Source organism: Ciona robusta, chromosome 11 (genome assembly GCF_009617815.1).
Source record: "Ciona robusta chromosome 11, ASM961781v2".
Taxonomy (NCBI): domain Eukaryota; kingdom Metazoa; phylum Chordata; class Ascidiacea; order Phlebobranchia; family Cionidae; genus Ciona; species Ciona robusta.
Window position 1 is genome coordinate 1,305,958 of NC_143245.1, and position 25,731 is coordinate 1,331,688.

The 25,731-nt window shown below is 34.8% G+C and overlaps 2 protein-coding genes across 2 annotated transcripts; both read left to right on the plus strand.

Annotated features, from left to right (window-relative positions):
- The first annotated feature begins 856 nt into the window (after nt 1–856).
- On the plus strand, nt 857–22,525 carry LOC149727650 (RNA polymerase II elongation factor ELL-like). The gene is made up of 14 exons (XM_089887699.1): nt 857–1,177; nt 2,193–2,240; nt 8,908–9,017; nt 10,202–10,330; nt 14,733–14,770; nt 15,304–15,409; nt 16,593–16,754; nt 17,062–17,179; nt 17,503–17,624; nt 17,889–18,469; nt 18,631–18,676; nt 18,855–18,948; nt 19,682–19,804; nt 20,882–22,525. The coding sequence occupies exons 1-14, from the start codon at nt 1,055–1,057 to the stop codon at nt 21,119–21,121; spliced, it is 2,040 nt and encodes a 679-aa protein (XP_089743825.1). The 5' UTR covers nt 857–1,054; the 3' UTR covers nt 21,122–22,525.
- Nucleotides 22,526–22,753: 228 nt separating this feature from the next.
- LOC149727651 (uncharacterized) lies at nt 22,754–25,518 on the plus strand. Its single transcript, XM_089887714.1, has 7 exons — nt 22,754–23,148; nt 23,223–23,272; nt 23,351–23,387; nt 23,458–23,667; nt 24,043–24,158; nt 24,658–24,808; nt 25,105–25,518. The coding sequence occupies exons 1-7, from the start codon at nt 22,866–22,868 to the stop codon at nt 25,287–25,289; spliced, it is 1,032 nt and encodes a 343-aa protein (XP_089743840.1). The 5' UTR covers nt 22,754–22,865; the 3' UTR covers nt 25,290–25,518.
- The last annotated feature ends 213 nt before the right edge of the window (nt 25,519–25,731 follow it).

The window sequence follows — 25,731 nt, forward strand, 5'->3', positions numbered from 1 at the left end:
GGGTGAGGTTCAATGGTAAATAACATGTATTTTTATATTTATGCAAAGAGTTGGCCATAAAACAAACCGATTTTTTATTATTTACAAAAAAATTAAAATACAGCTGCTCTATCATAGCACTCCAACTTAATGTTGTTTTTTTTTAATAACCTCTAAATTCTCACTGCAGTAACTGCACTGTAATGTATGCTTAGCCTGCTTTTTTAACTGTATTTTACTGTTTAAGATTTATGAACTCTTTAACAGCTCTATTAGGAGTAAACCACTTAGTATTGCGCAATAATCTTATATGTGTGAAAGTAAATTGACTTGATGTGATGTCATTGTCTGCATCATATCATCTGTTTGGTGTTTCTCGGATGATTTAAAATGATGATTTAAAAACAAAAACAATAAATGTACTTTAGGTTTAATGTAAATTGATTAAGAGCAATCACATTATGCATAATACTATAGTAATTTAAATGAATCCCAATATTAGGCCAATTTAGCTGTGTTAAGGTTGTTAACAGATGTTCTTTTTAAACGTACAACTCTAAATAATTCTTGTAACAAACTGTAGCCGTTAAAGTATTGGGACAGTTATAAAGTCAGCTATTATGTTCCTTTTACTTTTGTACTTGGCTACAGTTCATAGACTTTGTATACATTTCTATTTTCCCCTTAATCCATAGTTCATGATTTTAGTAATAAGTAACTAGTAGTTAGTCTGTTAGTTAGTGTATTAATATGCAAGCAAGTCACACATATTAGCCATCCATTCTTACATAGCTTTGATTAAGGTATTACAGTTGCATTTTTGTGAAGTATTGTAGTGTCATCAGCATTAATTTATACATTCTTTTCATCAATACATTGTTATAAATTTTTTTTTTTATTACTTTGACAGGCACATACGAGAAAAAGGCGAGTAAATAGCAGCTTAAACAGTAGTTTACGGATGCATGCCAGTTTCGGCCGTTGGCCAAAACATTGGTAGTTTAGTTCAAACAAGAGGCAACACAAATCTAATCCAATTTCCAATCATTTCTGGGCAACATCACCTTAATCTTCAATGGCAATAGATTTATCTGAGGGTGAATATGCTCTTCAACAAAACACATCCAATATTCAAATTATTCAACTCAAATTAACGGATTCTGCGCTAAGAGCTGTTGAATCGTACCAGAATCTACAGGTAAATTTGCCAGCTATACTTTCTCCCCTACATAAATAATAACTATAAAAATTTATCTTCTATTTCAGTATGATACAACTGGTTAATGAAGCTTGTCGTTTATAATATACTATAGTCTATATAGCACAGCACCAATAACAATACCTAGATTTTGGTATTATAATTGCATAGTTTTGAATGCTTTTGCCAGGTTTTGTTACTTGAAATCTCAAGAGATAATTACCTTATAATTTATGCTTAACTTTTGTTTAATCGAACTGATTAAACGTAGCCAATAGAGTTCCACATCGTCTAGCTTACTACAGTGTACTTCTCTGTTAAGAATAATTAGTAGTTATTTTCAAAATAATGAATGCAGTGTATGGTATAAGATTTTACAAACTCGCTCACTAGTACAGTAGTAGAGTGCAAATAACTATATCTTGTTATAATATTAAGATTTTTGTGAATAGTTTTGGCCATTTATTTGGGTTCATTATTATAATTATCACACTATTAGTATTTGTTTAACTTTGTTTTTTCTTTTTTTCGACTGGTTAAAAAAGTTTGTCAATGGTTATATATAATAGGCCATGGCTATATATATATAATTTATATGAATATGATCAATGGGAATATGAGATACTTAATGGTGGTACAAAGTTTTCACACTAGATAACTTTTTTTTTGTTAAGAGTCTTCAGTTGCCAGGAAGCTGTGTGTTTGCTAAGCAAGCAAAGTAACTTTCAATAGATGAATATATGATGTAGCCTTTTGAGTTACGATGATTTAAACCTCATGTATGAATTATTTATTTCATTTAATTACTATCATAGATAGTACAACATGATAATACAACGGGTAAAATATTGTATCATTGGATAAGCTTATATTATAACTTATTAGGCCACCAATGCATCACATTTTAGTAGCTGCTTATATTATAGTGTGAGACTGTGAGTTCCCCCAGGCAATGTATTGGTCTCACTGCTTGTGTTGATTTGCTGAAATGTCATTTTCTTCTATTTGTTTACAGGGAGACAGAGTAAGCAAACCAACCATTCGCTTCAATGGAAACCAGGGGGTAAGATAATATTCAAATGCTTAGTATTCATTCAATATCCAGCTTAACATAATTATCAGCCATGTAACCTAAAAATATACAGGGGAGACAGAGACATAAGGCAACTGCCATAGGTGGCACGGGGACATTTTTTGATCCTTTACATATTTTTTTTGTATGTTCTAACCTGCCTTGTTAAAATACAGCAACATACATAGTTGTCAAACATAAGGACCTCATTAATTAATGTGGTGAATGCAATATACTTTGGCTCTGCTTGTTTGTATGGACACCTAACAGCAGGGTAAAATCCGGGTTGATATTTTAAAATACAGTTACACTCATAGTTGTCAAACATAGGGAACCTCATTGATTAATGTGGTGAATGCAATATACTTTGGCTCTGCTTGTTTGTATGGACACCTAACAGCAGGGTGAAATCCGGGTTGATATTTTAAAATACAGTTACACTCATAGTTGTCAAACATAGGGAACCTCATTGATTAATGTGGTGAATGCAATATATATATTTTGGCTCTGTATGTTTGTATAGACATCAAACAACAGGGTAAAATCTGGGGCGACATTGTTAAAATACAGTTACATACATAGTTGTCAAACATAAGGACCTCATTGATTAATATGGTGAATGAAATATACTTTGGCTCTGTATGTTTGTATAGACACCTAACAGCAGGGTAAAATCTGGGGCGACATTGTTAAAATACAGTTACATACATAGTTGTCAAAGACACCTAACAGCAGGGTAAAATCTGGGGCGACATTGTTAAAATACAGTTACATACATAGTTGTCAAACATAAGGACCTCATTGATTATTGTGGTGAATGCAATATACTTTGGCTCTGTATGTTTGTATAGACACCTAACAGCAGGGTAAAATCTGGGGCGACATTGTTAAAATACAGTTACATACATAGTTGTCAAACATAAGGACCTCATTGATTAATGTGGTGAATGCAATATACTTTGAGTCTGCTTGTTTGGTTTGTCATCTAACTCACGGTGAAAGTTATATAGCTGTAAAGCTTGGGTGCTGAAAAACACCTTTAACATTACACCTATGCCAACTGTTACATTTTCTAATTTATTTATAATCTTTAAGACTCTGTTAAGATGACAGTTGTACACTTAGCAAGAAATATATTGATATTTACGTTGTCTTTAGTACACCATTACAATAATTAAAACTCCATTTATCAGTGTTAATGTTGTGATCTGCTCTTTCCTTTATTGAATTTACAAACAGCTTATACAATCCAAAATGAAAGCATCGGTCGTGTGGTTATAAACGTTTTGATTTCATCGAGATTTTGAAATGTAACTCAACACCGGGTAACAGTTTCAAACCAACCAGTGTTCCGATTACAAATTCTTGTTGTTGTTTGAACTATTATGTTATTGAAGGTTTACAGTAACTGTAGTCGATCGGTAGGCTATGCAAACATTGTTTTCACAAATATTTATTAACAATATTTTTAGCACAGAAATATTCATATCTAATATATATATATATAGTACATTTTTATGTTTTCCTGTTTAATTACAATCAATATTTTAAGTACAGATATAATTACATAGAAAACGAAATAAGGGACTACATAGTCTTTACAATTGCTGGAGTCTAAGGGGCTGTCAACCCCCTTAATAATGTATTCCTTTAAAAATTAAAACATTTGAAAAAAAAGAAACTATTTATATGCCAGGGAAGTAATATAAAATTGGTTTACCACAAATGAGGACATTATTATACACATTTTACAATTTATTTTATAATACTAGCAGCATATTTTGTGAGTAGACTTAAGTGATGAATAGTTTACAATTTGAAAAGTAATATTTTAATGGCTGCCTGTGTTTTAACTTGCTACCTGGAAAAGTATTTTTAAATGCGTGCAGCCTTATCTTTACTAGGTAACTTCAGCTGAAACTTTTAGGAAACTTTGATCAAATGCCTTCCTAGGCTTCCTGTGTTTAAAGTTTAGTTATAGAACTCAATAGTTTTTTGTTTTTGTTATGAATTTTAAGTTTAGAATTGTTAAAATCAGATAGATGATGCGGCATGTGGTCTTAAGGAACTAATACCAATATCGTTGCTCCTACATGTCCCGCTTCTTTTTACCCAATAAATGTAAAGAAGGCTTTTAATATGGTCTAATCATATAATTTCTCATTTATTGGTTTTCCCTACCATAATCAGGGAGACAATAAATTTGAAAAAAAAGATGGCATTCACTGGTTAGAGGTAACCAAAAGTTTTGAGCCTGACCACACAAAGTTAAGCCTTGTTTCTTAATACTTTCTGATGCTTGATAAATGAATTCACGCTTAATTAATAGCCATGGGAAATGCACTCAGTGACGTTGATATTGTAAAATTTCCAGGGTTTGCGACAAAAAAATGTGTTTGTAGTTTTCTAAGAATGTTTTAGGAATAAATTACTTTTACAACTGGAAAATCCAGGGGTTTTTGCAATTCCCTGCCAAATTCTTAGGATAGGCATGCATACACTGCCCCGGCACCATAAAATGCACCCCATAGCCGATGTTGTTTGCTTGAACTGACAGAGTTCACATGTGTTTGGTTTTATTTATTATCATAATTCATAACATAAGGTAGCTCTTCACACTCAAGTTGTTACAACCAACAAATGGTATCTAGGTCACATTTGCTTATTCAGTCATGTTTGTCTGCTAATGTGTGAGAACTGATAACATCTAATTCATTTATAACTGTAGAATAGTTTGAAGGTTATATTAAATTATTAATTGTAAGAATATTAAGACAACATTAAACTAGTCTGTATCTTTATGCTCACTTTCTTTCAAGGTCACATTAATGAATTAATTTGTGAGTTTGTGCCTGTTACATTTAATGGTCTCATGTTTTCCACTGATATTTTAAAGATATTGTTGTATCTTTAAACTGTCATTTTTATCTTTTTACACCAATTGAAAAGATCTTTGTTATAATTAATAAAAAAGATAAATACTTTCAAGTTGGCCATGCTATGACCACATACAGTTTTATTCCACATTGACTTGAGTGTTCATTATGCCTGGTGGCAACTTTCAGACGATTGTACAGCAATTAATAATACATACCGCTACCTCAGCGTGACTTTAATTTGCGCTCTGTCTCAATGAATCATCTCCCACAAATCCCCCATGTCCAATTCCTAATCCAGGTTCGATGTCTGGGAGTCTGGACATACTGTTATGTTGACTGTTGGCCATTCATTAAACACCTGTGTTTACTGGAGATTTTTTGTATTTAAACTTATTATGGAAACACAAGCTAAAATATTCAATTATTGGTAATACAATACCACAATGCACAAACAGTTTATGGTTCTATTTGAATAAGAGACTAACAATGCCATTTCGGCGAACTATGTATCTTTTATTATACAGTTGGTTCGACTTTTTGTAGCACCATATCCTAATTTTTTAGGGTCTTTTTACTTTATTATTCGTAATATTCTTAGTCACCCTTATTCACATAACTGTAGGCTAGTATCTCTATAATACACAGTGAATGCCACCTGATCAGTTTGATTACTTCTATTAGTCATATTGGGTTAGTAGTGTAGGGCTTAACCCTTGGGTAATGAGCATGATGTGTTCTTGACTCTCTGGCATGCCTTGCCATTCATAAGATCTCCCATATAAAACATTAGGACTCGAACAATGTTCGGAATGTTGTATTTAAACTTTATCCAAATGTAGTATTATAAGTTACGATTACAAGTTCTAAAATGCTAAAATGCATTAACATAAATAATAAGAACACAATTTTATTAATAGGCTTATAAAGAAAGACTAATCTTATTTTCAAACCTGTCAAAATGTGGGACGACATATGCTTAGCGTAGGTAGTTTATGGTCGTATAGGTTCAAGCATGTTCCGCCAACAAAACGTTTATTGCTCTTGTCTACGTCAGGGCCAAGCGTTACTCATAGGAAGCTGTCGAGAGAAATTTTCCCGCTGCAGAAACTCCGTTCTTGTAGCTTGCTATAGCGCTTTCGGTTTCTGCTGATACTAAAACTTACGCGTGGGAGTTTTTATTGTTTACTTGGTTTACCAAATAAAAACCCGTTGCTGTAGTAAATGTTAGATGCTAAGTTCTTCTATCTATACCAAAATAAAACGTCTTGAAACTTATATTTAGGCCAGGGTTGGGCCGTTACCCCGATAGTAGATACCAATACCTATAGGTTGCGATATTTATAAATATAAGCCTTGTTCCGTATCGGGTTACTTGCGAATAGTTTCGGTATTTCCCAATCTGCTTGTGTGAGGTTTTAATTTAATATCACAAGCTGCAAAAAACGCAACAATAAATAACTACTTTAACTGTTTCGATTAGAGCAATATTGTTTGGTAGTTTAACTGTTGCTCTGTATAGTTGGTTTATTTGAAATTGATATTGGTATCTGGTATGACATATGACATATTAATATTATGATTATAACCACGCATTTTCCAAATTTACTTGTAAAAAACTTGCAATGTAACGTATATGAGGTAAAGTAGATTTCGTGTTACATAATATTCCATATTTCCTAGTCGCGAGGATACGGTTATATATCCCTGTAGTTTTATTTGCCACCAAATGGACGATAAATTAGTATGAAAACCTGGACCATCTTACCCCAAATATATGTATAGTATTACCGGCGTACCGCGTATGTTGCTAATACGCATTGCATTAGTGGTCGATTGTACCATATTTGCCGCATTGTCGGCGCCTCATTTTCGCGTGAATACGGCGGAAGAGACTCTATGCAGTGAAGCATATGGTGCTGTTAATGTTAAAGAAACTCACTTAGCTGCTCATATTAAAAGTTAAAACCCTGTATTTTGCTGCATGCCTGTATATAATAACTATATACCACAACGATCTTTTTTAAACAGAGTCGGTCACTTGCTTAAACACATTTTATCAATCATTGTTTAAGTTTCGTCCTTGTTTTGTTAGAACCGTTCGTGTATCAAATTTTACCGAACAGTCGCCTAATGGATATTGTGGTATCAAGTTACTATAACATAGGATACCATGCAAGGAATTCATTTACCACGAAGCCCTAATATCAAACCACCTAATATATATATGTGTGTGTAGTATTGATTTCATGTTGTGTACATGTGTCAAACACGGGCCTCTCGCACGACACGAGACTTCGTGTTTCCTTCGAACATTACATGTATGATCGCCTTACTTTAGTTTCGCCAATAAGCCGAACTGAACCCAGAAAACCTCGAAGAGGCAGACACGTACCGACGTACGCTTGCCATATCTGTATTGATAATTGAAAATATAACGCAGTTGCTTCCAGGTTGTTTGCGTTCATATAATCCTGGTAAAATAGATGTAAATATGTCAGTGGACTGTTGTTTATCATACCGGTTTAAATTATCATCGTGGAAACGTTTCATTGACTTGCTAAAAGAGAATTTCTGTCAGTTTTAGTTTTATCTTTTAAGACCGACGTGAATAAGACCACAAATAAAAAAATTCAAAACATATTTTCAGCTTATAATTTGCAACAACAACATGCATATCCTTCTCAACTATTTGGATAACACGTATGTTGTTGACATTACAGAACCATATCACCGCGCGCCCTGCGTCTCCCCCTGCAATATATTTAACCTACGCAAAGGTTGGGTGTCATTATGTATCGCTACATACGTGATAGCTATCGGCTGACCGCCGCTGTTGTCTTACTTAATGCTTAATATTGTATTGCTACGTTATATTATAAAAGAACACCAAGTATAATTTTGCGTTTGATGTTTAATAGTTAAAGACACCGTTGTGTTTTGTGACGTCATATGGTCCCTGTTTCTTACTAGTATTTGCAACATATTTGGTAATGTTCCTACTTAGACCACTGCTCAATAATATTCCTGGTGTCTCCTAAGAGTTTTGTCATTTTGACGTCTTCTGTCAACAGCTGTTCCTTCGTTACGCAAGCAAACACCGTCGGCTGTTAAAACATATAACAAGCAAATGGTATTCACTGTTACACGTTCGCATTATCAATGTTAATATTGTTTTGTTGTTACTTTAAATTTTGTCGTTAGACTGTCCCTATTCAGTAACAAATGTTGGTTCTTATGAATCTAAATATGACTGTTCATTATACACAATGTGTATGGGGGTTGTGCGGGGAAACTGTTTCCGGAATTTACCGGTTTCAATCCAATGAAAACCTCTTGTTACCTGATTGGTTGACAGTTTTATTAACTGCCATCTGATTGGTTAATCCTTGTGGGCGGTGTTTACATCATACCGAGGAAAACTTCCTTATGATAATTATGCGTGCCCGTTTGTTATTAAATCAAGTCGTTCTGATCGTGGCGAAACCACCATGGGGTATATAAAACCACTTTGATTTTCACATGATTTGTTTAGTATATCAGGGCCTTGCAGCCTTTGTTTACTTTTAAATTAATATTAAACTGTATATTCGTGCCCCCATTCCTACACACTATGCGTAAAAAATGTACATGAAGAAGTTGGCCATTACGCAAATTACGATCTGGCCCACTAAATTTATATTAACATTGATTTATAAGAAACATAGTTTTCTTTTTTATTCCGTGACCTTTTTAACTTTTAAATTAACCTTTATAGTACACTAATCTAACTTCCAATACAGAGCATAAGGATACCTACCGACGGTGGAAATGACACGCAAACTTTTACATTCCAATTATCAGCATTGAACCAATCCGCAGCTATAGATGGCGTACAGCAGTATTATACCGGGTATAATTATTTTATACTTGCGTATTCATAGTTTAAAATATATATTTCAATCAAACATGTTTTATTAAAGTTATGTATATTATATGTATGCATTTTGTCTTTGTCACGAAATGGTAAGTTTGACGCAGGCACTTAAATACCTTTATATGCGACGACTTTCAAAAAATAAAATGGGGTTTGCGCAATATTTTATTGCTTTTCTGCACGTTTTAATGTATTGCCTAGAAAGTTTTTCCACCCCTGTTATACATTATGTTCCCAACGACCGTTACAATTGTCATTGTATAAGTGCCATGTAACTTACATACGATCGTTGTCCTGTAGTTTAGAATGCGTAGTATTTCTCCTAACAAGCCGTTGCAATTATCGTATATCAAGTTTCACCGATGAAGCCACGAGAATCTATTTATAGCCCATCTTCGTCATCGTAGTGACCGCTATAACGTGTTCCATGATAGTCGTCCATGGCTGATTTAAACTAAACAAAAAATTCCAAAACGCACGTGTTATTTATAGTGTTGGAAACATCACGGAAAAGTGTAACATCGTAATAGCAAGTGGTTAAAAACCTGTTAAACGTTTTCAATAAGCGTTTATATTTATTTGGTTAGATCGGAAAATACTGACTGACAATCCACTTTAAATGCTGTTGTAAAAGCAAAGTAATTTTATTGAATGCCGGTACTTTTTGTGAAATGCAGTTTGGAATACTGGGCCACACATTGATTAATCGTGATTATGTGTTTATTGCACTCGAAAACGCATTTAAACAACACTGATTTAGTCGCACCCTTGATGACATGCACTAATACCTTCCACCTCTTAAATACGTGTAAAAAGATTTCACAAAAGAAAATTAGAAAACTGGTTGCTTTGTTTTTCCGTATTTATATATTTACCGCATTTTAAAACTGCGTTTGTAATTTAGACTTTAGGTGCCTATGTTTAAATACCACATATATATATATATATATATATATATACACAGTTAAATGCATGTTATTTTTATTATATATCTTCCATATTTGTGATAATTTTAAGCATAATGAATTTAAATGAATTATGAATTTTCTATATTAATGTGTGTATATGTCGAATTTACATTGACTTAGTACAATACATAATTAGAATCCCAGAGTTAAAACCATTAACTAAATAATGTATTAACTGTATGGTATTTACAGAGATACAAGAGGCCGTATCTCTATTATGGGGGCAATTCAGCACAAGATCACGGTTAACGCAAACGACGAATCGTACAACGCAACGCGTAAACGCATGACATTGGTAAAAGAACAAGAGCAAAAAACAAGGTACACACTTTGCCTATAACCTATATTTTAGCGTATATTGCTGTACGGTTTAAATACCAGCTCACTATACACTGCTGTGGGAACATTTATTAATTGTACAAATTGAGTTTTTTGAAACTATTTTGTTTTATTCTATAATATGGTTGATTGGATGTCCCATTACATTACCCCAAGTAACATCTAGGCTGCCTATCATGTGCGTAGTTTATGCGCCCACTGTGACTCCGTGATGGACTGTATTTCGTCGTTACACTTGGTTTTAATATAATATACTGCTGATGTTTTGGTAAAATGTAAACAAAGGTTAAAGAGAGATATTTTCGTATATATGTTAACACCTTGATATCTTATTAAAATCTTAATTCCAAACCCCGCATGCTGCATAAATGGTCACGAATGCCTCTCCCACATATTAACGTATTATTCTAACCTACAAACGGTTACGGTATTGAAATGTTATTGATTGTTATATCCGTACATCTGAATGAACCCAGCTCATGTCCACTGTGACCGTATAGTGGTGGGTTTGTGTCGTATTTATTAATGTTGCAATTATTATTTGAAGGGTAATTCCTCATTTAATAGGCAAATATACACACTACCATCTCTATCGGTAAAATATTGGACACACGTAAACCGCCTTGTTGTATTCGCTGGATGTTTTAACTCGTGTGGAAATTAAGGTTAACACTTTTCTGAACTGCCAAGCGTGCAGCCTCGGCGTATGTATACTACTGTGCGGTAAGATGGATATCGTTAGCACATAATATCCCATATTTCCTAATCATTTTTTACCAATTAACAATGCTCTTTTAGTCTTGAGAATACGGTATTATTATTTTGCAATTTTTGTTTTGTTTACCACCGAATAAGATGATAAAACATGCACCATCTTACCCCAACTTAATAACTAACTTTATATATGTATATACTGTATGTATATATATAGTAGGTTGGGGGGAAATGGGACACATTTTCATTCTATTTTCTCGCCCAATTAAAATGCAAAGAATTATAAAAGCCTATCCTCACGACTCCCTTAGACCGTTGTTAATTGTTTAAAACACGATCAAGACATTTAGATATTATGTGCTAAAGGTGTCCCATCTTCCCCCACCCTACTGTATATATATATATACGTTCAAACTATAGGGAAATTTATATTTTTTCTGTTAATTAGACATTGGCCACGTGAGTCACCTAGCCTCATGTTAATTGTTTAGATTATAGAACTAATACGTGATAAAATGAACTTGAATTAACCGGTTTGTGTATCGTGTTTGACCTTGAGATTATACACCTTATGCCCTGAGGCGAATCGAAACTCAGAGAGGTAAAAACTAAATAAACATAGACGTTATTTAAGCCGATTGGTGAACTTGTAGTTACGCAAGATACACCTTCGCCTGGTATAGCTTTTTAAATAAATCTTGATTGATTAACGTTTATTTTAACTTTTTTACCTAAACTTTTGTTACTGGAGTTTTGGAAAAACGTTGTTACCTGCATTTACACGCATTTTTTAACAGTTATTTGTTTACTTTGTGTAAAGTCCATTCAACCTGCTACCCGTTTCACCATTTTAAACAGCCCGCGTGGTTCGACGTATATCTTAATTTTAAACCATGCAAATTCTTGCAAGCGTTTATATTCAGCATTCTATGTTACTGACATTTTGAAATATGGTTCGTTTCCGCTGTTGTTGTTTACGATGGGAATGACGTTGGTACTTGAGAGTCGCTGCAACTCTTCTATGCAAAATACCCGTGTTGTATATTTTAAATATATAGTAGGTTGGGGTAAGTGGCTCATGTTTTCATTTTCTTTTATCGTCCCATTTAGTAGTAAACATAGAATATTTACAGAGATATATAGCCGTATCCTCGCTGCTCTAAAAGTGCGTTGTTAATGTTTTAAACACGATTGAGATATATGAAATATTTTGTTTTACGTGCTAACGCTATCCATCTTACACCATGTCCTATACTACTGTAAGCATATGCTAGCAGCTTTTATGTGTTCATCAACACGAGTAACATAACAGGCATTTATGTCGTCGTATGCAGTAACCACGTTTTCTCATGTTATATATTATTTATCCAATCGATACCTACAGCGTTATACGCCAAGCCTAACCATCGTAGCCAACACGCGTTCCTCGAATGCGCAAAAGTTGTCAAACTATGATTAGACCCACGACTATAACCACCCTGTATTGCATGAGTGCAAAGCCTGTACACCAAGCGTGGCAGGTGCATGATATGATCACGCCGTCAACTCATGACAGGGTTTTAATTATAAATTATTTTAAAACTTTTTGACCCCCCCTGTATACGAAGTCTTACACCTTCGGCATACGTTGACATTGTACATATGCATCCAAACATGTTTCGGTTATCATATACGTTAATGGCGTGTTATATGCGTATCTCATTAAAACTGTCACAGTGCAATAATGCAATCTGTGTGGTGATCAATTTGTATAATAAATATAAACAGGCGTATAAATTACCATTTTGGAAACTTTGGTCACTATTTTTACCCACGAGGTTTCGTCGCAAAATTTACGTTTTTGTTTACCATTATGTGACGTCACGATGGCGTTTGTTACGAAACTGATGGCGTGTTTTTAAACGCCCGAGGTTACGCGAAACAGCAGCATGTCACGAGAATTTAATTGTCGCCTATAAACGGTCTACGCTTTACAACTTGGCTGACATTAATATGCCGGTATTTTGTTTACAATTCATTCGCTACAGGGGAATCCAGTTCGCTTATGTTCCTTCTAACATCTCGATGCTTATCGCTGTTTATTGACATTGACACTTGTGACGTCACAGATCAAGGCTAAATATATGACGCGCGCGTGCGTTTCCTCGTTGACACAGCGTCTGTGACGTCATAGGCGATTATTTTTGGTATTCTACATTTCTCACGGACCATAAAGATGAATGCGGAAGGCCCTTTAATATTATCATACATTGTATCAGAACTGTGACACAAAAAGATAAGAGTATTTAGATTTTTTAACCCAGTGTGTTTTTTAATTCAATGTATTTTAAACTAACTCCGCTATATTTGTATTCATTAACTCAATACAGCATGTTGTACAGTTTACAATAATCATTTTGATAAATTAACTTCAAATTTGTCCTAAACGAAATTAAAGTTCCAACGTTAATGATGTCAAATGGGGCCATTTGTTTAATGACATCACAATAGGGGAAAGTTATGTAACATAACCGCTTATGACTTAACAAGTACCTCTTGCAATCGAAAATCCATTTAAAACCATTTAAAAGCCACTTGATCTAACTTTCCACTTGCTACATCCTGTATGGTGAGGTTATGTAATTCATAATGGTATTCTGCTATTATATATGGGTAAGGTCCTACAGAGTGGCATACCATGAAACCTCGGATTTAAACCAGATTTTGACCATTACTGACCTAAATTTCTAAAGATGGATATTTTATGTTAACTTTTTTGTTTGTTATAACAGGATCAATAAGTGTATTTTAATGCATGTTGTTCTGTCATTATTTATTGTTTTATTACTTTTTGCATTCGTATGATTTTATTGGCATTCAAAAAAAAACAAAGTGTGTGGGCCATATAATATATTGTTTTACACCCTTGTGCTAATTATACCGAACTGTAACCTAGATAAATGCCTGCAGATTGCAGAAGTACATAATAATGAGTGTTAATATTTACATTTTATGCAACTTTTTAAATGCAAACACAGAGTGGTTAAACGTTCAACCTTTTTTAAATGCATGATAGTTGTAATAGATTCATTACTTGACTCATAAACGATAGACTTCTAAATTGTGTGTTGCATATCTCCATATGGTGCTTGTCAGTAGTCTATTGCATAAACCTTTTATGTTGGTCGTAGCTACTAAGTATGCTATGATCATTGAATGCAAAGTTAATTGATAATATGACCGCTCAATACTTTTTTTACATATTATTTTTCTTAATTTTGTTTTTACATTATAGAAGAACAAAAGAACATAGGTTACCCTATAGGTCCAAACATTAAATATACAATACAATATGCACAGTATCAGTGTGTTAAACTTGGTGACATTTTGGTATTTTTGCATTAAATGATAAAGCAACACTTGTTGCTTGTTGGGGTAATTGGCCAACTCTAAATCTGAAGCCCCATGGCTTGCCAAGTTGTAGGACCTCACCTAGGTGGAATAAAACCTTTATTAAAACATTTATTTCTACTTTAATAAGGTTTTTGAAGTTAAATAAATCATTAAATAATTATTACTTAGTTGAGAAATGAACTGATTAAGTTAGGGTTATAAAGTATTTAAATTAAAAGTTAGATTTAATACATTCATAAAATATAAATAATTTAATTAACAACATTTTTTGTTTTAGCACAAAAGAGATTAAACAACCATCTTCATCTAAACTTGGTAAGTTTCAAACTAATATTGGAACTATGTATTAAACTTACATTCTAATACATAAATAATAATAATAATAATATAATAATATGAATAGTTCATTTTAAAACTAATATTGAAGTTATGTATTAAACTTTGCTTAATTTGTATCCAAACATAATCAAATTTCCTCTGTTATAATCATTATATTGCACGTATTTAATGGTCTGTAAATATATAATAATAACAATAATTTACTTTCTTTCTTCTAATTGCTCAGTAATTTGTTTTAATTAAATAATATTTACCTACAACTCACTGTGAGCTCTTTTAGATTTAATAGCAACACTTTTTATTCGAGCAACCCCTTTTTTATTTGATGATCTTTTCCTACTTTTTATCCATAGTGTGTTTTATTTAACGCCTGTTGTTTTGCTGTTAATTCGTATTTCTGCGTTGTTTAAACAACATTAATTCTTATTGTAATCGAAAGAAAATATAAAATTATGGTATTAATATATATCTTATGTATAATGTACATTTTTATGTTTTTTTTACTTCAGGGAAAAAGAAACTTGTTAATCGTCGAATCCGAGACCAACATTTAAATAATGTCCGTACGTCCACACCCCCACCTGGTAGACCAACCAATAATACATCATTTGCAAGGTGGGTGCCTAAAGGTGGCTGTACACAGTATCCGGCATGCGAATTTGCTTGCAAAGTCGTATGCAAACCCGTTTCCAATTCTGCATGCGGCAGCGAAATCCGGACAAAACAGACAAAGCGGACGAATTCCGGATACTGTGTTTTCTAACTCTACCACCCAATGGATTGATGTGTATGGTTAGGGATGCACATTACAGAATAATTAGGTATTCTAGGATATCCTAGAATACTTTAATTCGAATCTAGAATTCCGAATCTAGAATTTCGAATCTAGAATTTCGAATCTAGAATTTCGAATCTTTTTATATTTATAGGAAAAAAAATTTTACGCACAAAAGTCAGTTTATTGACCCTTTCATAACAGCCTTGTTGGATCTTGAGTTGTAAAATGATCAAAAATTGTACTATTGGGTAGTTTTTGCGTCATGAAACGTATAGCAGGCTATGAAAAGACGTTACGAAACGTTTACTCTCGAAAGTCCCACAAACACAAAAATCTTTTTTATCAAAATTAATAACTTTCAAAAATTGGTAATATAGTATATGAGATGACGTGTGATGACGTCATTAAACAGATTACCGAATCCCGTTATTAGAATCGAATACAAAAGGATTCGAATCTCATGGATTCGAAATTCTGTAATGTGCATCCCTATGTATGGTACAGGGTGTGCTAGCCTATCATGAAAATTTTGCAGAAGTCACCCCACAGCAACCCTGTACATGCGCTCACTAGCTTACGATAAATATAGGAAAACATAATTTTAACTTCAAAGATGTTTGCCTGTGCAGTCCAATCAAGGTTACCAGAAACAATTTGGAAAAAATTTTAACAGTTTAAAAAATGTGTGCAGAATAAAATTAAATTTTATAATAACAGTCACCAAATATGAAACAATAAAACATTTGATAACTCTGATAAATTTAGATTGTGTAACTAATATCAGCATGTTTTCATTTAGTCAAGACAGTATTTATATTATACATCACAAATAGAAACATCAAAAATAAAAGATTTCCTTGTTATAATAAACAGATTGTGTGTACATAATACTCAGTAAATATATATAAATCACTTAATTATCAGAATGAAATAAATTTTGTTCATTATGGTATTTTATGGTTAACAGGCTATAACAGCATCACAAATACACAAATATAAAACCTCTATCTTCCTCCACAGATCTGCATCTCCCCTCACCACAGCTCCCAACCGATCCGTCTCCCCCGTCACCGGGAGTGTCTCGGAGGCGGGGATCAGGAACAAAACCAAACCCATCCTCTCATCTTTTGCTTCATCATCTTCCCAACCTACTACCGCACAAAGTGGAGGAAAACCACTCAGGTGGGAACATAGCAACAAACAGGGAGTTGCATTTGTTAGTTAACATTAATGGTTCAAAAAACTAAAATAGTCTAAACCACACTTTTTAAATCTTGTTTCTAATAAATAAAAAGAAGTGTTAGATTCAAGACAAAACTACAACTTAAAACTACAAAACAAACAGTTTCAATTAATACCCTAAGTCCCAACCCTCCTTTAATACCCCAACAATCCTTTATTACAGTGTGAGATGATAACTGTATACTTCAATGTAACCTACAAAACATACAATCCCCATTATCACTCAACCTCTCATTTTCCTCCACAGCGAACGAGTGACGCACTACCTTGCACTGCGTCCCCTCAAGTTCCAGGAGTTGATGATTAGGTTGAGTCGAGATCAAGGACAACCCGATGCTGCAAAGTTGCGCGGGGTCCTACAACAGGTAGGACGAGTGATATGCTAACAATCAAACTTATTCTTTGTTTTATGAAAAATGTTTGACGACGTTCCGAATGTTTGATGACCATGATATAAGTTTACCTCCATTTTAACACCGTCACCCTAGGTTTACTAAAACCTAGTAGGGCAACGATAGTCTTTAATTATACTTCAGTGTTCTGCCAATATATCTTGTTCACATTTCAAGTCAATGTTTCCCAACAGTCAACACTAACTACAGAATCCTAATATTCCTGAGTCAGGAATCCCCACTTATACAGGGATGATGTATCTTCCTAAATCTTAATATTCATCTTCTTCACCCAGGTTGCAGCCTCACGTACAGTGGGCATGGGTGTGCAAGAGTTTGTGTTGAACAAACAACTATTAAACGAGGTTCATGCTGATTGGCCGGGTTATACTGAGGAGGAGAGGGTGCAAGTTAGAAGGTGGGTGGGGAGTTTTATTTATTAATAAATTACCAATGTGATGCTGCTGTGATTATTGATTATATGTAATATTAAAGTGATGATCCGATTTATTTAATGATAATGTTAATTTTTTATGGCTGGTGACAGAATGCTGTTTGGCACACTTTGTACACTCCTAGATTCACTATGATGAAGGACCTACCCATAAGTTTTAGGTGCCTATGTACCCATGTTGTACGATGAAGTGTTATGTAATAATAAGTGCTTGTGATGTCATAACAGGAAGTTAGCAGAATTTACAATCAAGTCATCGGAGAATCGGAAGCGACCTGCTGGGGGAACCCCCGAAACCGCTACTCGTGACACCCCTAATACTTCACCCCAATCCAAGAACGAGGATTACACAAACCCGCTACGTAAGAAGCAGCGAGTTTCGCTTTACCAGAAGACGAGCCCAAGTGGTCCAAGGTCCGTGTCTCCCCTGGAAACAAGCGGGATGTTGAGTTTGAGCTCCACGGTCGCTCCTGCTATTATTTCGGGTAAGATCGCTCAACTCAAAGAAGAGGAAACACCATCCGCATCCTTTGATCGAAACTCAAGCCCGAAAAAAAAGAACGCAGACGAAAACCAAAGGCCTGGGAGCGCAAACAGCCGTAGCAGTAAGCCGAGCCCCAAACCCATGGCTCGGTTATCGCCCAAGAAACCCGATCCAGATGTTTCTCCTTCTAAAAACTCCTCTCTCAACACAAGCACTCAAAGAAGATCAGATCAAACAAGAAGAGCAAATCCACCCAAACAAGCGAATGAACAAAACAGAGCGAATGATTCATTCGCTGCTTTCGAAAATCAAGAAGCTATTCTTGGTAAGAAGTCTTGTTTTATAATTTGTTTTCAGGTTTCTAATTTTTCTTGTTTCATTTTCCTTTTTGTTTAAAATTGTGTTTTAGTTTATTATGTTTAACCTTGTAAAATATTTTAGATAGGTCTAAATTTTACCTCTAAAAATATTGTTTTCCTATTTCAGATACAAGCAGAAACAATCCTAATAAAACACAAGATGAATTCTTAAAGTAAGTTTAAATACTTTCACGTTAATACTAGTTTATTTAACTGGATCTTTTGTTTTTGAAAAATTTACTAAAGTTCGAAAAAAATTTATTGTTGTTTTTTGTCATATCGGTTGTATTGATGCATAGCTTCGTAACTTTTGAATGTTATAGAGCTCAAACAATGTTCCCAAATATACAGAAAATACAAAGTAATAGAAGGCAGTGACCAAAGGAACAAATACCGACAAGATTTTTCAGCCGAATACAAAGAATATCTTCTACTTTACGCAAAGGTGGGTAGGAGTGAGGTTTCTGGATTATTTTGTAAAATTTATTTGAAACCTGACTAAAATTGCTCAAGCAAAAGTTTTGTGAAATCTGTTCAGAATTGAAATATTATTAGGTAACAGTCGAAAGTTGTTAAAATGTTGTTAACCTTTTCAGCAGATCAGGCAACTGTTTTACGAGTGTAATTTCAAATGTTTGTATAAGTTAAATTAAGGCGTAACATTTGTGTTGCGCTATTTATAAATTCTGTCCTCAGGCAAGATCTCTCTTCTAATCTTGTATAGAAGTATTTAATTGAGTGCTTCTTAAACTTTTAATGCCACTCTTGAATAAGATATAAGTCAATGTATGTAACCTATCTTAAAGTAAAAATGAACTTATTAACTTATTAAACATATGCTGCATTGTAGACTTTGTAGTGCAAGTAAAATAAAAAATTAAATTACAAGAGCTTCACATGTGGCATGCCCTAATTTAAATATTGACACTTATCTTTAAGCATTCCTTCTCAATATTTTTACTGCTACCCAATACGTAATACAGAAATTAACCTCAACACTATAGATTTAGGTAAGCTCCTACAGCAGGGTCAGTCAAATTTATTAACCCATGCATTTACCAATTTTATTATTTCTAAGAAATCTTGTCCAATATTTTACCAATTTAGCATCCCATAAAAATCGTACCCATTATAAATATATGGTAAATTTTTACATTAAACTTTTGTTTTAACTCCAGGTTGCAGCCGAAGCCAAGAGGTTTGCAGAGTGGCAGATGCAGTTGAAGGAACAAAAAGAAGGAACTGACCAGTACAAGGTCATCCAAAGAAGGGTGTTACATGAATACTCCAAACTTAAAGAGGTGAAGTGTATATTGAATATACTTGTGTAATAAGATTATGATGAATTCCATGAATCTGGTCGTGATATTGTGCTTGTAAAGTTGAACGATTCTCGAACCAAATAAAAGTCAGGATCAAGTGCTGGGAAATATGCAACAGACAATGATAATGTTATATATAAGATGATAGTGATATATTTTGCCTAAAATAACATCATGGTTCTCATATTTAAAAAGAATTCTACACTTGATCCTAATTGTTATAAGACTTCTCTTATTAAGTTGCACTCATGAGTTTGTGAATACTTTAAAAGGCGAACATAATCGTCACTAACTGTTAAATGCAAAATAAGAGCCGCCATTTCCACACACACGACTGCAAACACATAGGTTTACATACATCACGACATAGCTCAGTTCGGTTTGCAAATATAAATATCGATTAAATAGGTCTTTACATTGTTTGTACTGTCCTTGTGTCGGTGTGTATGTGTTGTTTAAACGTCTGGAACACAAGCTATATGTATAATATTAGACATACCATTTAGTTCAATGTTTCAAAATTGCAACTTTATTATAACATTTAAAAAAATAAAAATATTGTAAACTAATTGTGCACACTTGGAAAATCTGTGACATTTTAAACTTAAATTAATTAACAAGGAAATTAGTTCCAGAAATCCGTTGTTTGTTATGTCATAGATTGCCATTGTCATGTTAATAATGAAGTTTCTATTCATGCATAATGCGGTTTAACGACATTAGTTTATAATAAATTACTCAACCCTAGAGGCAGGGAGATAGGCCTAAGCCGAGTTAATCTTTTTTTTCAATTTATTCAAGTTAATTAATTAAATTGATTTGTTTTAGTTTTTATTTATAATTTTTAACAATTAACCACAAAATAGTAATGAACGTTACAAATGTCATTGCGTGTAAAACGTTTAACGTAAGGCTTGATTGTGTAAGTTTTATTTTATCACCGACAGTAGTATAGGCGACACTAACATTGCTATTCTGTTGTTTTAGCTCGGTTTATTATTAATATGTGGCTTCATGCTGTCGCCAATAATCCACTTAAACGTTCTGTGTTTGTAGAACGCAGAGTACTGGAAAGACCGCACCCGTATGCAGTATTTACACCGCAAGTTGAAACACATCAAAGAACTCGTTCTGCAATACGACAGTCGGCAAGCGGAGATCGATAGACCGCGAGACTCTCGGCGGGAAAAACGGTCCCGAGTTCCCGCGTCCGACGATGACGACGACGATCCCCGCGCCCACGCCCACAACCGCTCAGCGAACGTTGTGCGAAAGCGCCCGGTGCTCACCGCTTAGTTAATGCTGTTCCAGCCGAACGGTTGTAGCACTTTTCACCACAGCTAGTGCGCAGATTTCTACGATACAGACTTCTATAAAATCGAAACAAAAAATATGTACTGGTGCGAGACATTTTTTTCTCGTTTACTTTCCGAAATCTTAAGAGAAAAGAATGTTCTTAAAATCCCTAAAGGCGTTTTTTTTCAAACATTGTAAACAAACAAAACAAAATCATCTTACCTCACCTTCAATTCTCTTGCGCCCACTACCGGTCTTGATTTTCAAGGTACTTCCACCACTTCGAGTCCCGGACGTCTCTTCTTATCTCACTGTGTCCTTTCTAAGTTACTGTCGCTTTATTTATTGCCCACCAAGGCAAGCGACAAATACGTCTAAGAAAACCTTCGCCTACACAATACTATAGGTGTACGGGCGTATGCGCAATAACTTTGCCAGCGAATGCCTTTCCGACGCCCGAAAAAGCTCCCACCATTTTCGTTTGCCCATTCTTCATACCCATTGCTTTGCCTATAGCTATAACACAACCCGCAACCCCACCACCCGATAATTGAATATTTAAATTTGCCTCCCGCAACATCAGAGCTACGTTTCCATTGCTTAAGCCGCTTATTTCAAAATACCTGCAGCCAAAATACGAGTCTTTTGAAATTCAATCCATTTTTTAACTTCACACAACCTAATAATGGCAACGTATAAGCACATACATAATAATGACGTTTTTTAATTGACAATTTTTACTGCTTTTCTATTGCAAATGTGCCTGCGTGTTATGTCACCTGACTAGAAGTATTTTGCGTTACCACAGTTATGCTTCGAGCTACTGGACCTATTAGTCCGTATGCTCCTTTTAGAAGCAATATTTATCTCTACCCCACTGGAGAAAATATTCCGATACCCACGACCTAACGTCCTTAGCGTGCGGGTAGTTACATCTTTATTGTCTTTGGTCGCTTTTCCAGCACCTTCGACATATCAGTTCATATTTATTCTATCTTTTGAACTCAAACGTTCACTTTGCCATGCAAGTATCAATAGAGCAAATGGTCACTTAATATAGTACCATAATATATATGCTCCCGACTGTACCCCTGTACACGTCGAAAAAGCGCCAATGTGCGCAAAAGTAAAGAACGAAATCGTTCTAGGAGATAAGAGGGCACACCGAGGCGCAAAGTCGCTCTCGGGGCACTGTTGGTTTCTTGGTAGCTTAACAGCCAGCCAAGCTTCTGCTGCCAACTGTTTTAAGTTGTCCAGTGCCAAAGATAATTGCATTGCATGGCTTGACCTGCTGTACAGGTGCTTGCACCTACACACACGTACACAAAATGCTCTTCCCTCCCCAATGTTTCATGCATATTTCTCCGTTTCTCGAAAATAAAAAAAATAAACAATTAAACATGACTGGGTTGGTATTCCGTGTAGAGAAACTGAAGGCCGTGGTAAAATATAAAGATTGACCAGTTATGTAATTAATTAAAAAACGGTTCGTTGTTGCTGATTTTGTTACCTCTATGTATTACCTTTTTTAATTTAGTTTTTGATGCGACAAAGGTAATTGTTACGTTTATAAAACATTATTGTGTGAGAATAATTTGCCCATTGTTTGGCAATTTTCTGGAAAATATTGAAATAATCACAAATTTTGTTTTCAGTTTTGTAACCCTTTGGTTAAAGCTGTATACAAGTGATTTGATTTATTTTTTGTGTGGTTTTGGCCTGCAGGGGCCCGCACGTAAGTAAAATGGTTAGTCAAGAGAAGCCGGGAATACTAGGATGCGTAGTGGTGGTTGTCGCCCTTGTGGGCATTGGCCTGTTAGCGGGAGGAATTGGTTCTAGCTATTGGATCGTTATACCCGGTAAGGATTTCGTTCACAAAGCCAATGCCAAGTTTTTGTTGAAGACAAACAAGAGCATCGAAGAGTACACTACTAACTGGCCAACATATCAGGCACAGTTTAACGCGTTGGCACAGCAAAGAATCCAACTCGGGATAACCATAAATACCCTGAAGACCAACTTGGCAGGTAAGGCTTGCACAATATCCGTATTTCATATAAACCAGTATACTTTTACATCAAATTCAAACGATATGTTACAGCTGCAATGGCGGGAAGAAAAAAACGCAACGTTGTGACAACTCCTGACCCGGTAAGTTAATTTCCAATCTTTATTAAATCCAACTCCCTTTAATCAAATCCTACTCCTTTAACTATTTTCAAATTTCAGTCAGACGATGCTACAACAGCCAACCCAGCATCGCCAGGTACGAGTTTTGTTACAATAAACTTCCCCTATTTTGACATTTTTTAAATTTTAACCGTGATTTTATTTAGTTCAACTAATACAGCAAGGACTCCAGCAAGCTATCGCCGGCATAACGCAGGTAGCCATTGGAATGGGTGGACTACAAGGTTTGAATGCGACGAAAAACGCTGTTTCAACGATGGAAAAGATGTTATTACATGGTGGCTTCTTTTCAATGTGTTATCATGTTGGCAGCGAAATGGAAGGTGGACCAGCAAGTAAATTCAGGGACGAAGCACGTAAGTTAAATAACCGATATGTAAAATAACTATATGACTTATTACGTTGTATCCACTTCTTGCACTTTAAATCAATATTTTTTCCACTTTTTTCAAAACTTAAACATTGAAAAACTCGCACCGCTAACACGCTGTTGAATGCCCTTTTTTAATTTAAAACAGCCCAATTTACCAACGGCCCCACCCTGGCCCATGGTAATTAAATTACCTTGTAAAATGTGGACGGCTAATTTACTGTTGTTTCCTAACAAGAGCAACATAAACTTAATATGTGTGCTGCTTTTACACTAGAAGTGTTTCATAAATTCGGAAACATAGTATCCTGTTGCTGTAAAACTTCTTGTAATAATTGATTAAAGTTAATCGTTTTTTCAGTTGATGAACCTTGCAAGCCAGACTACATCGACCCGAACGCAACCATACCAACTACTGAATCGGTCATCGAAAAAACAAAGAAATGTAACGCAAATGGATTGGCTAAAGTTGTTTCGGTAAGATTTATCTGCTTGAAAATAAATGCAAAATAAGGTTTTAACACTTTATAAACATTCTCCAACATTTAGATTATGTCCCTGTTACTCTATACGTCTATAGCATCGGTTCGATTGCTCTTTCTCAGCATATTAATTAGGTTTAAGCATTGTGTATTCTTTGGTTATAAAGGCTCCCCTAAACCTCTAAAACCACCAAACCAAACGTAAAATATTGCTCAACGCAGTGGTCAGTGGTTTCTTGTGGGTTCTTTTTTCAAAAAAAAATATTCTCAAAAATAATCAAACACGGAAATACATAAGGTACACGTTGTAACTCGTAAGCGGGCACGAAATGTAGGGAACAGAACGGTCGTGTTATAACGTCTATCGTTACCCCGCCATGTGAGGATAAATAAGTTACATACGTGGTACCTCGTAAGCGGCACGAGATATGTGAAACAGAACGGCCGTGTTGAAATTAAGTTACATTCGTTTATTCATTTACTTAAAATTCCAGGGGACCGTTGGTTTCTTTGGAGGAGTGCTCATGGCAGCCACTGCTCTAACCCTCATTCCAACCGCCCTCATGTTAATAAACGTGGTGAAACCTCAAGCAAGAAGTGGATTGTTTAACGGACTAACTCTCGGCATAATGTACCTTGTGCTTGGTAAGTTAACTGCAATCTATTCACAAAATAAAATACACAAATAATTTTACAAAGGTATAAAGTTTTTCTTTCTAAAAAGAGTAAAATATTTGATTCGAATTATAATATTTCTTACTTAATTTGTTTATATTTCTTGATAACTGTAAATTACATTTGCTTATCTTGCTAAAACTGAATTTGGTGGTATAATTGTAGAAACTTACCTTATGCAGAAACTTACCTTAACTTACCTTAAGAACCCCTAATCCCTTCTCAAATCGTAAATCTTGTTGTTTAACTTAACATTGTGCTTATAGGTGTTCTTGCTATCGGCTTCGTTGTGTTCTACAAGATAAAAATCATCGGGTCTTACCATGAGCAAGATTTGGAAGGAACCCACACCGGGCATGCATGGACTTATGCTCTCGTTGGCGGATGCTGTGTTGCTGTAGCTGGCGTTTTAAGTTTCCTTATCCGTCCCAACAGCGAAGTGTCTCCGTAGAGAGATTGCCTTCACTTGTATGTCCCGTCTAATGTATGTACCAACAGCCTAAGTCATTTGTGTCGAACTGCGACCGAAGACCTTCGGGATTATAATGACGTCACGGAATCGTTGAAATACGGAATGACACCTATACCAATGGTTGATCCGCTGTCTCGAAAATGTTTGAAAAAAGTTGATTGCCCGTAATGTGTCGTTTGCGCTGTAAAATAAACTACTTGTTTAATTGCTTGGTGGCTTTACTGCATGTTTTTAAATGAAGATACAGACTCAATCTATATTAACAGTTTCATGGTACAGTAGTAGGAGCGGTTGTTTAACCATTGGATACTGAGTTCGAGTCCAACGTGTAGCCTATGTTTTCTTAGATATGACAGATCAACCGTCTCGATTGTATCATAGGGACTTGTTCGCTTTTAAAGAAAAGTGTTTTAGAACAGTA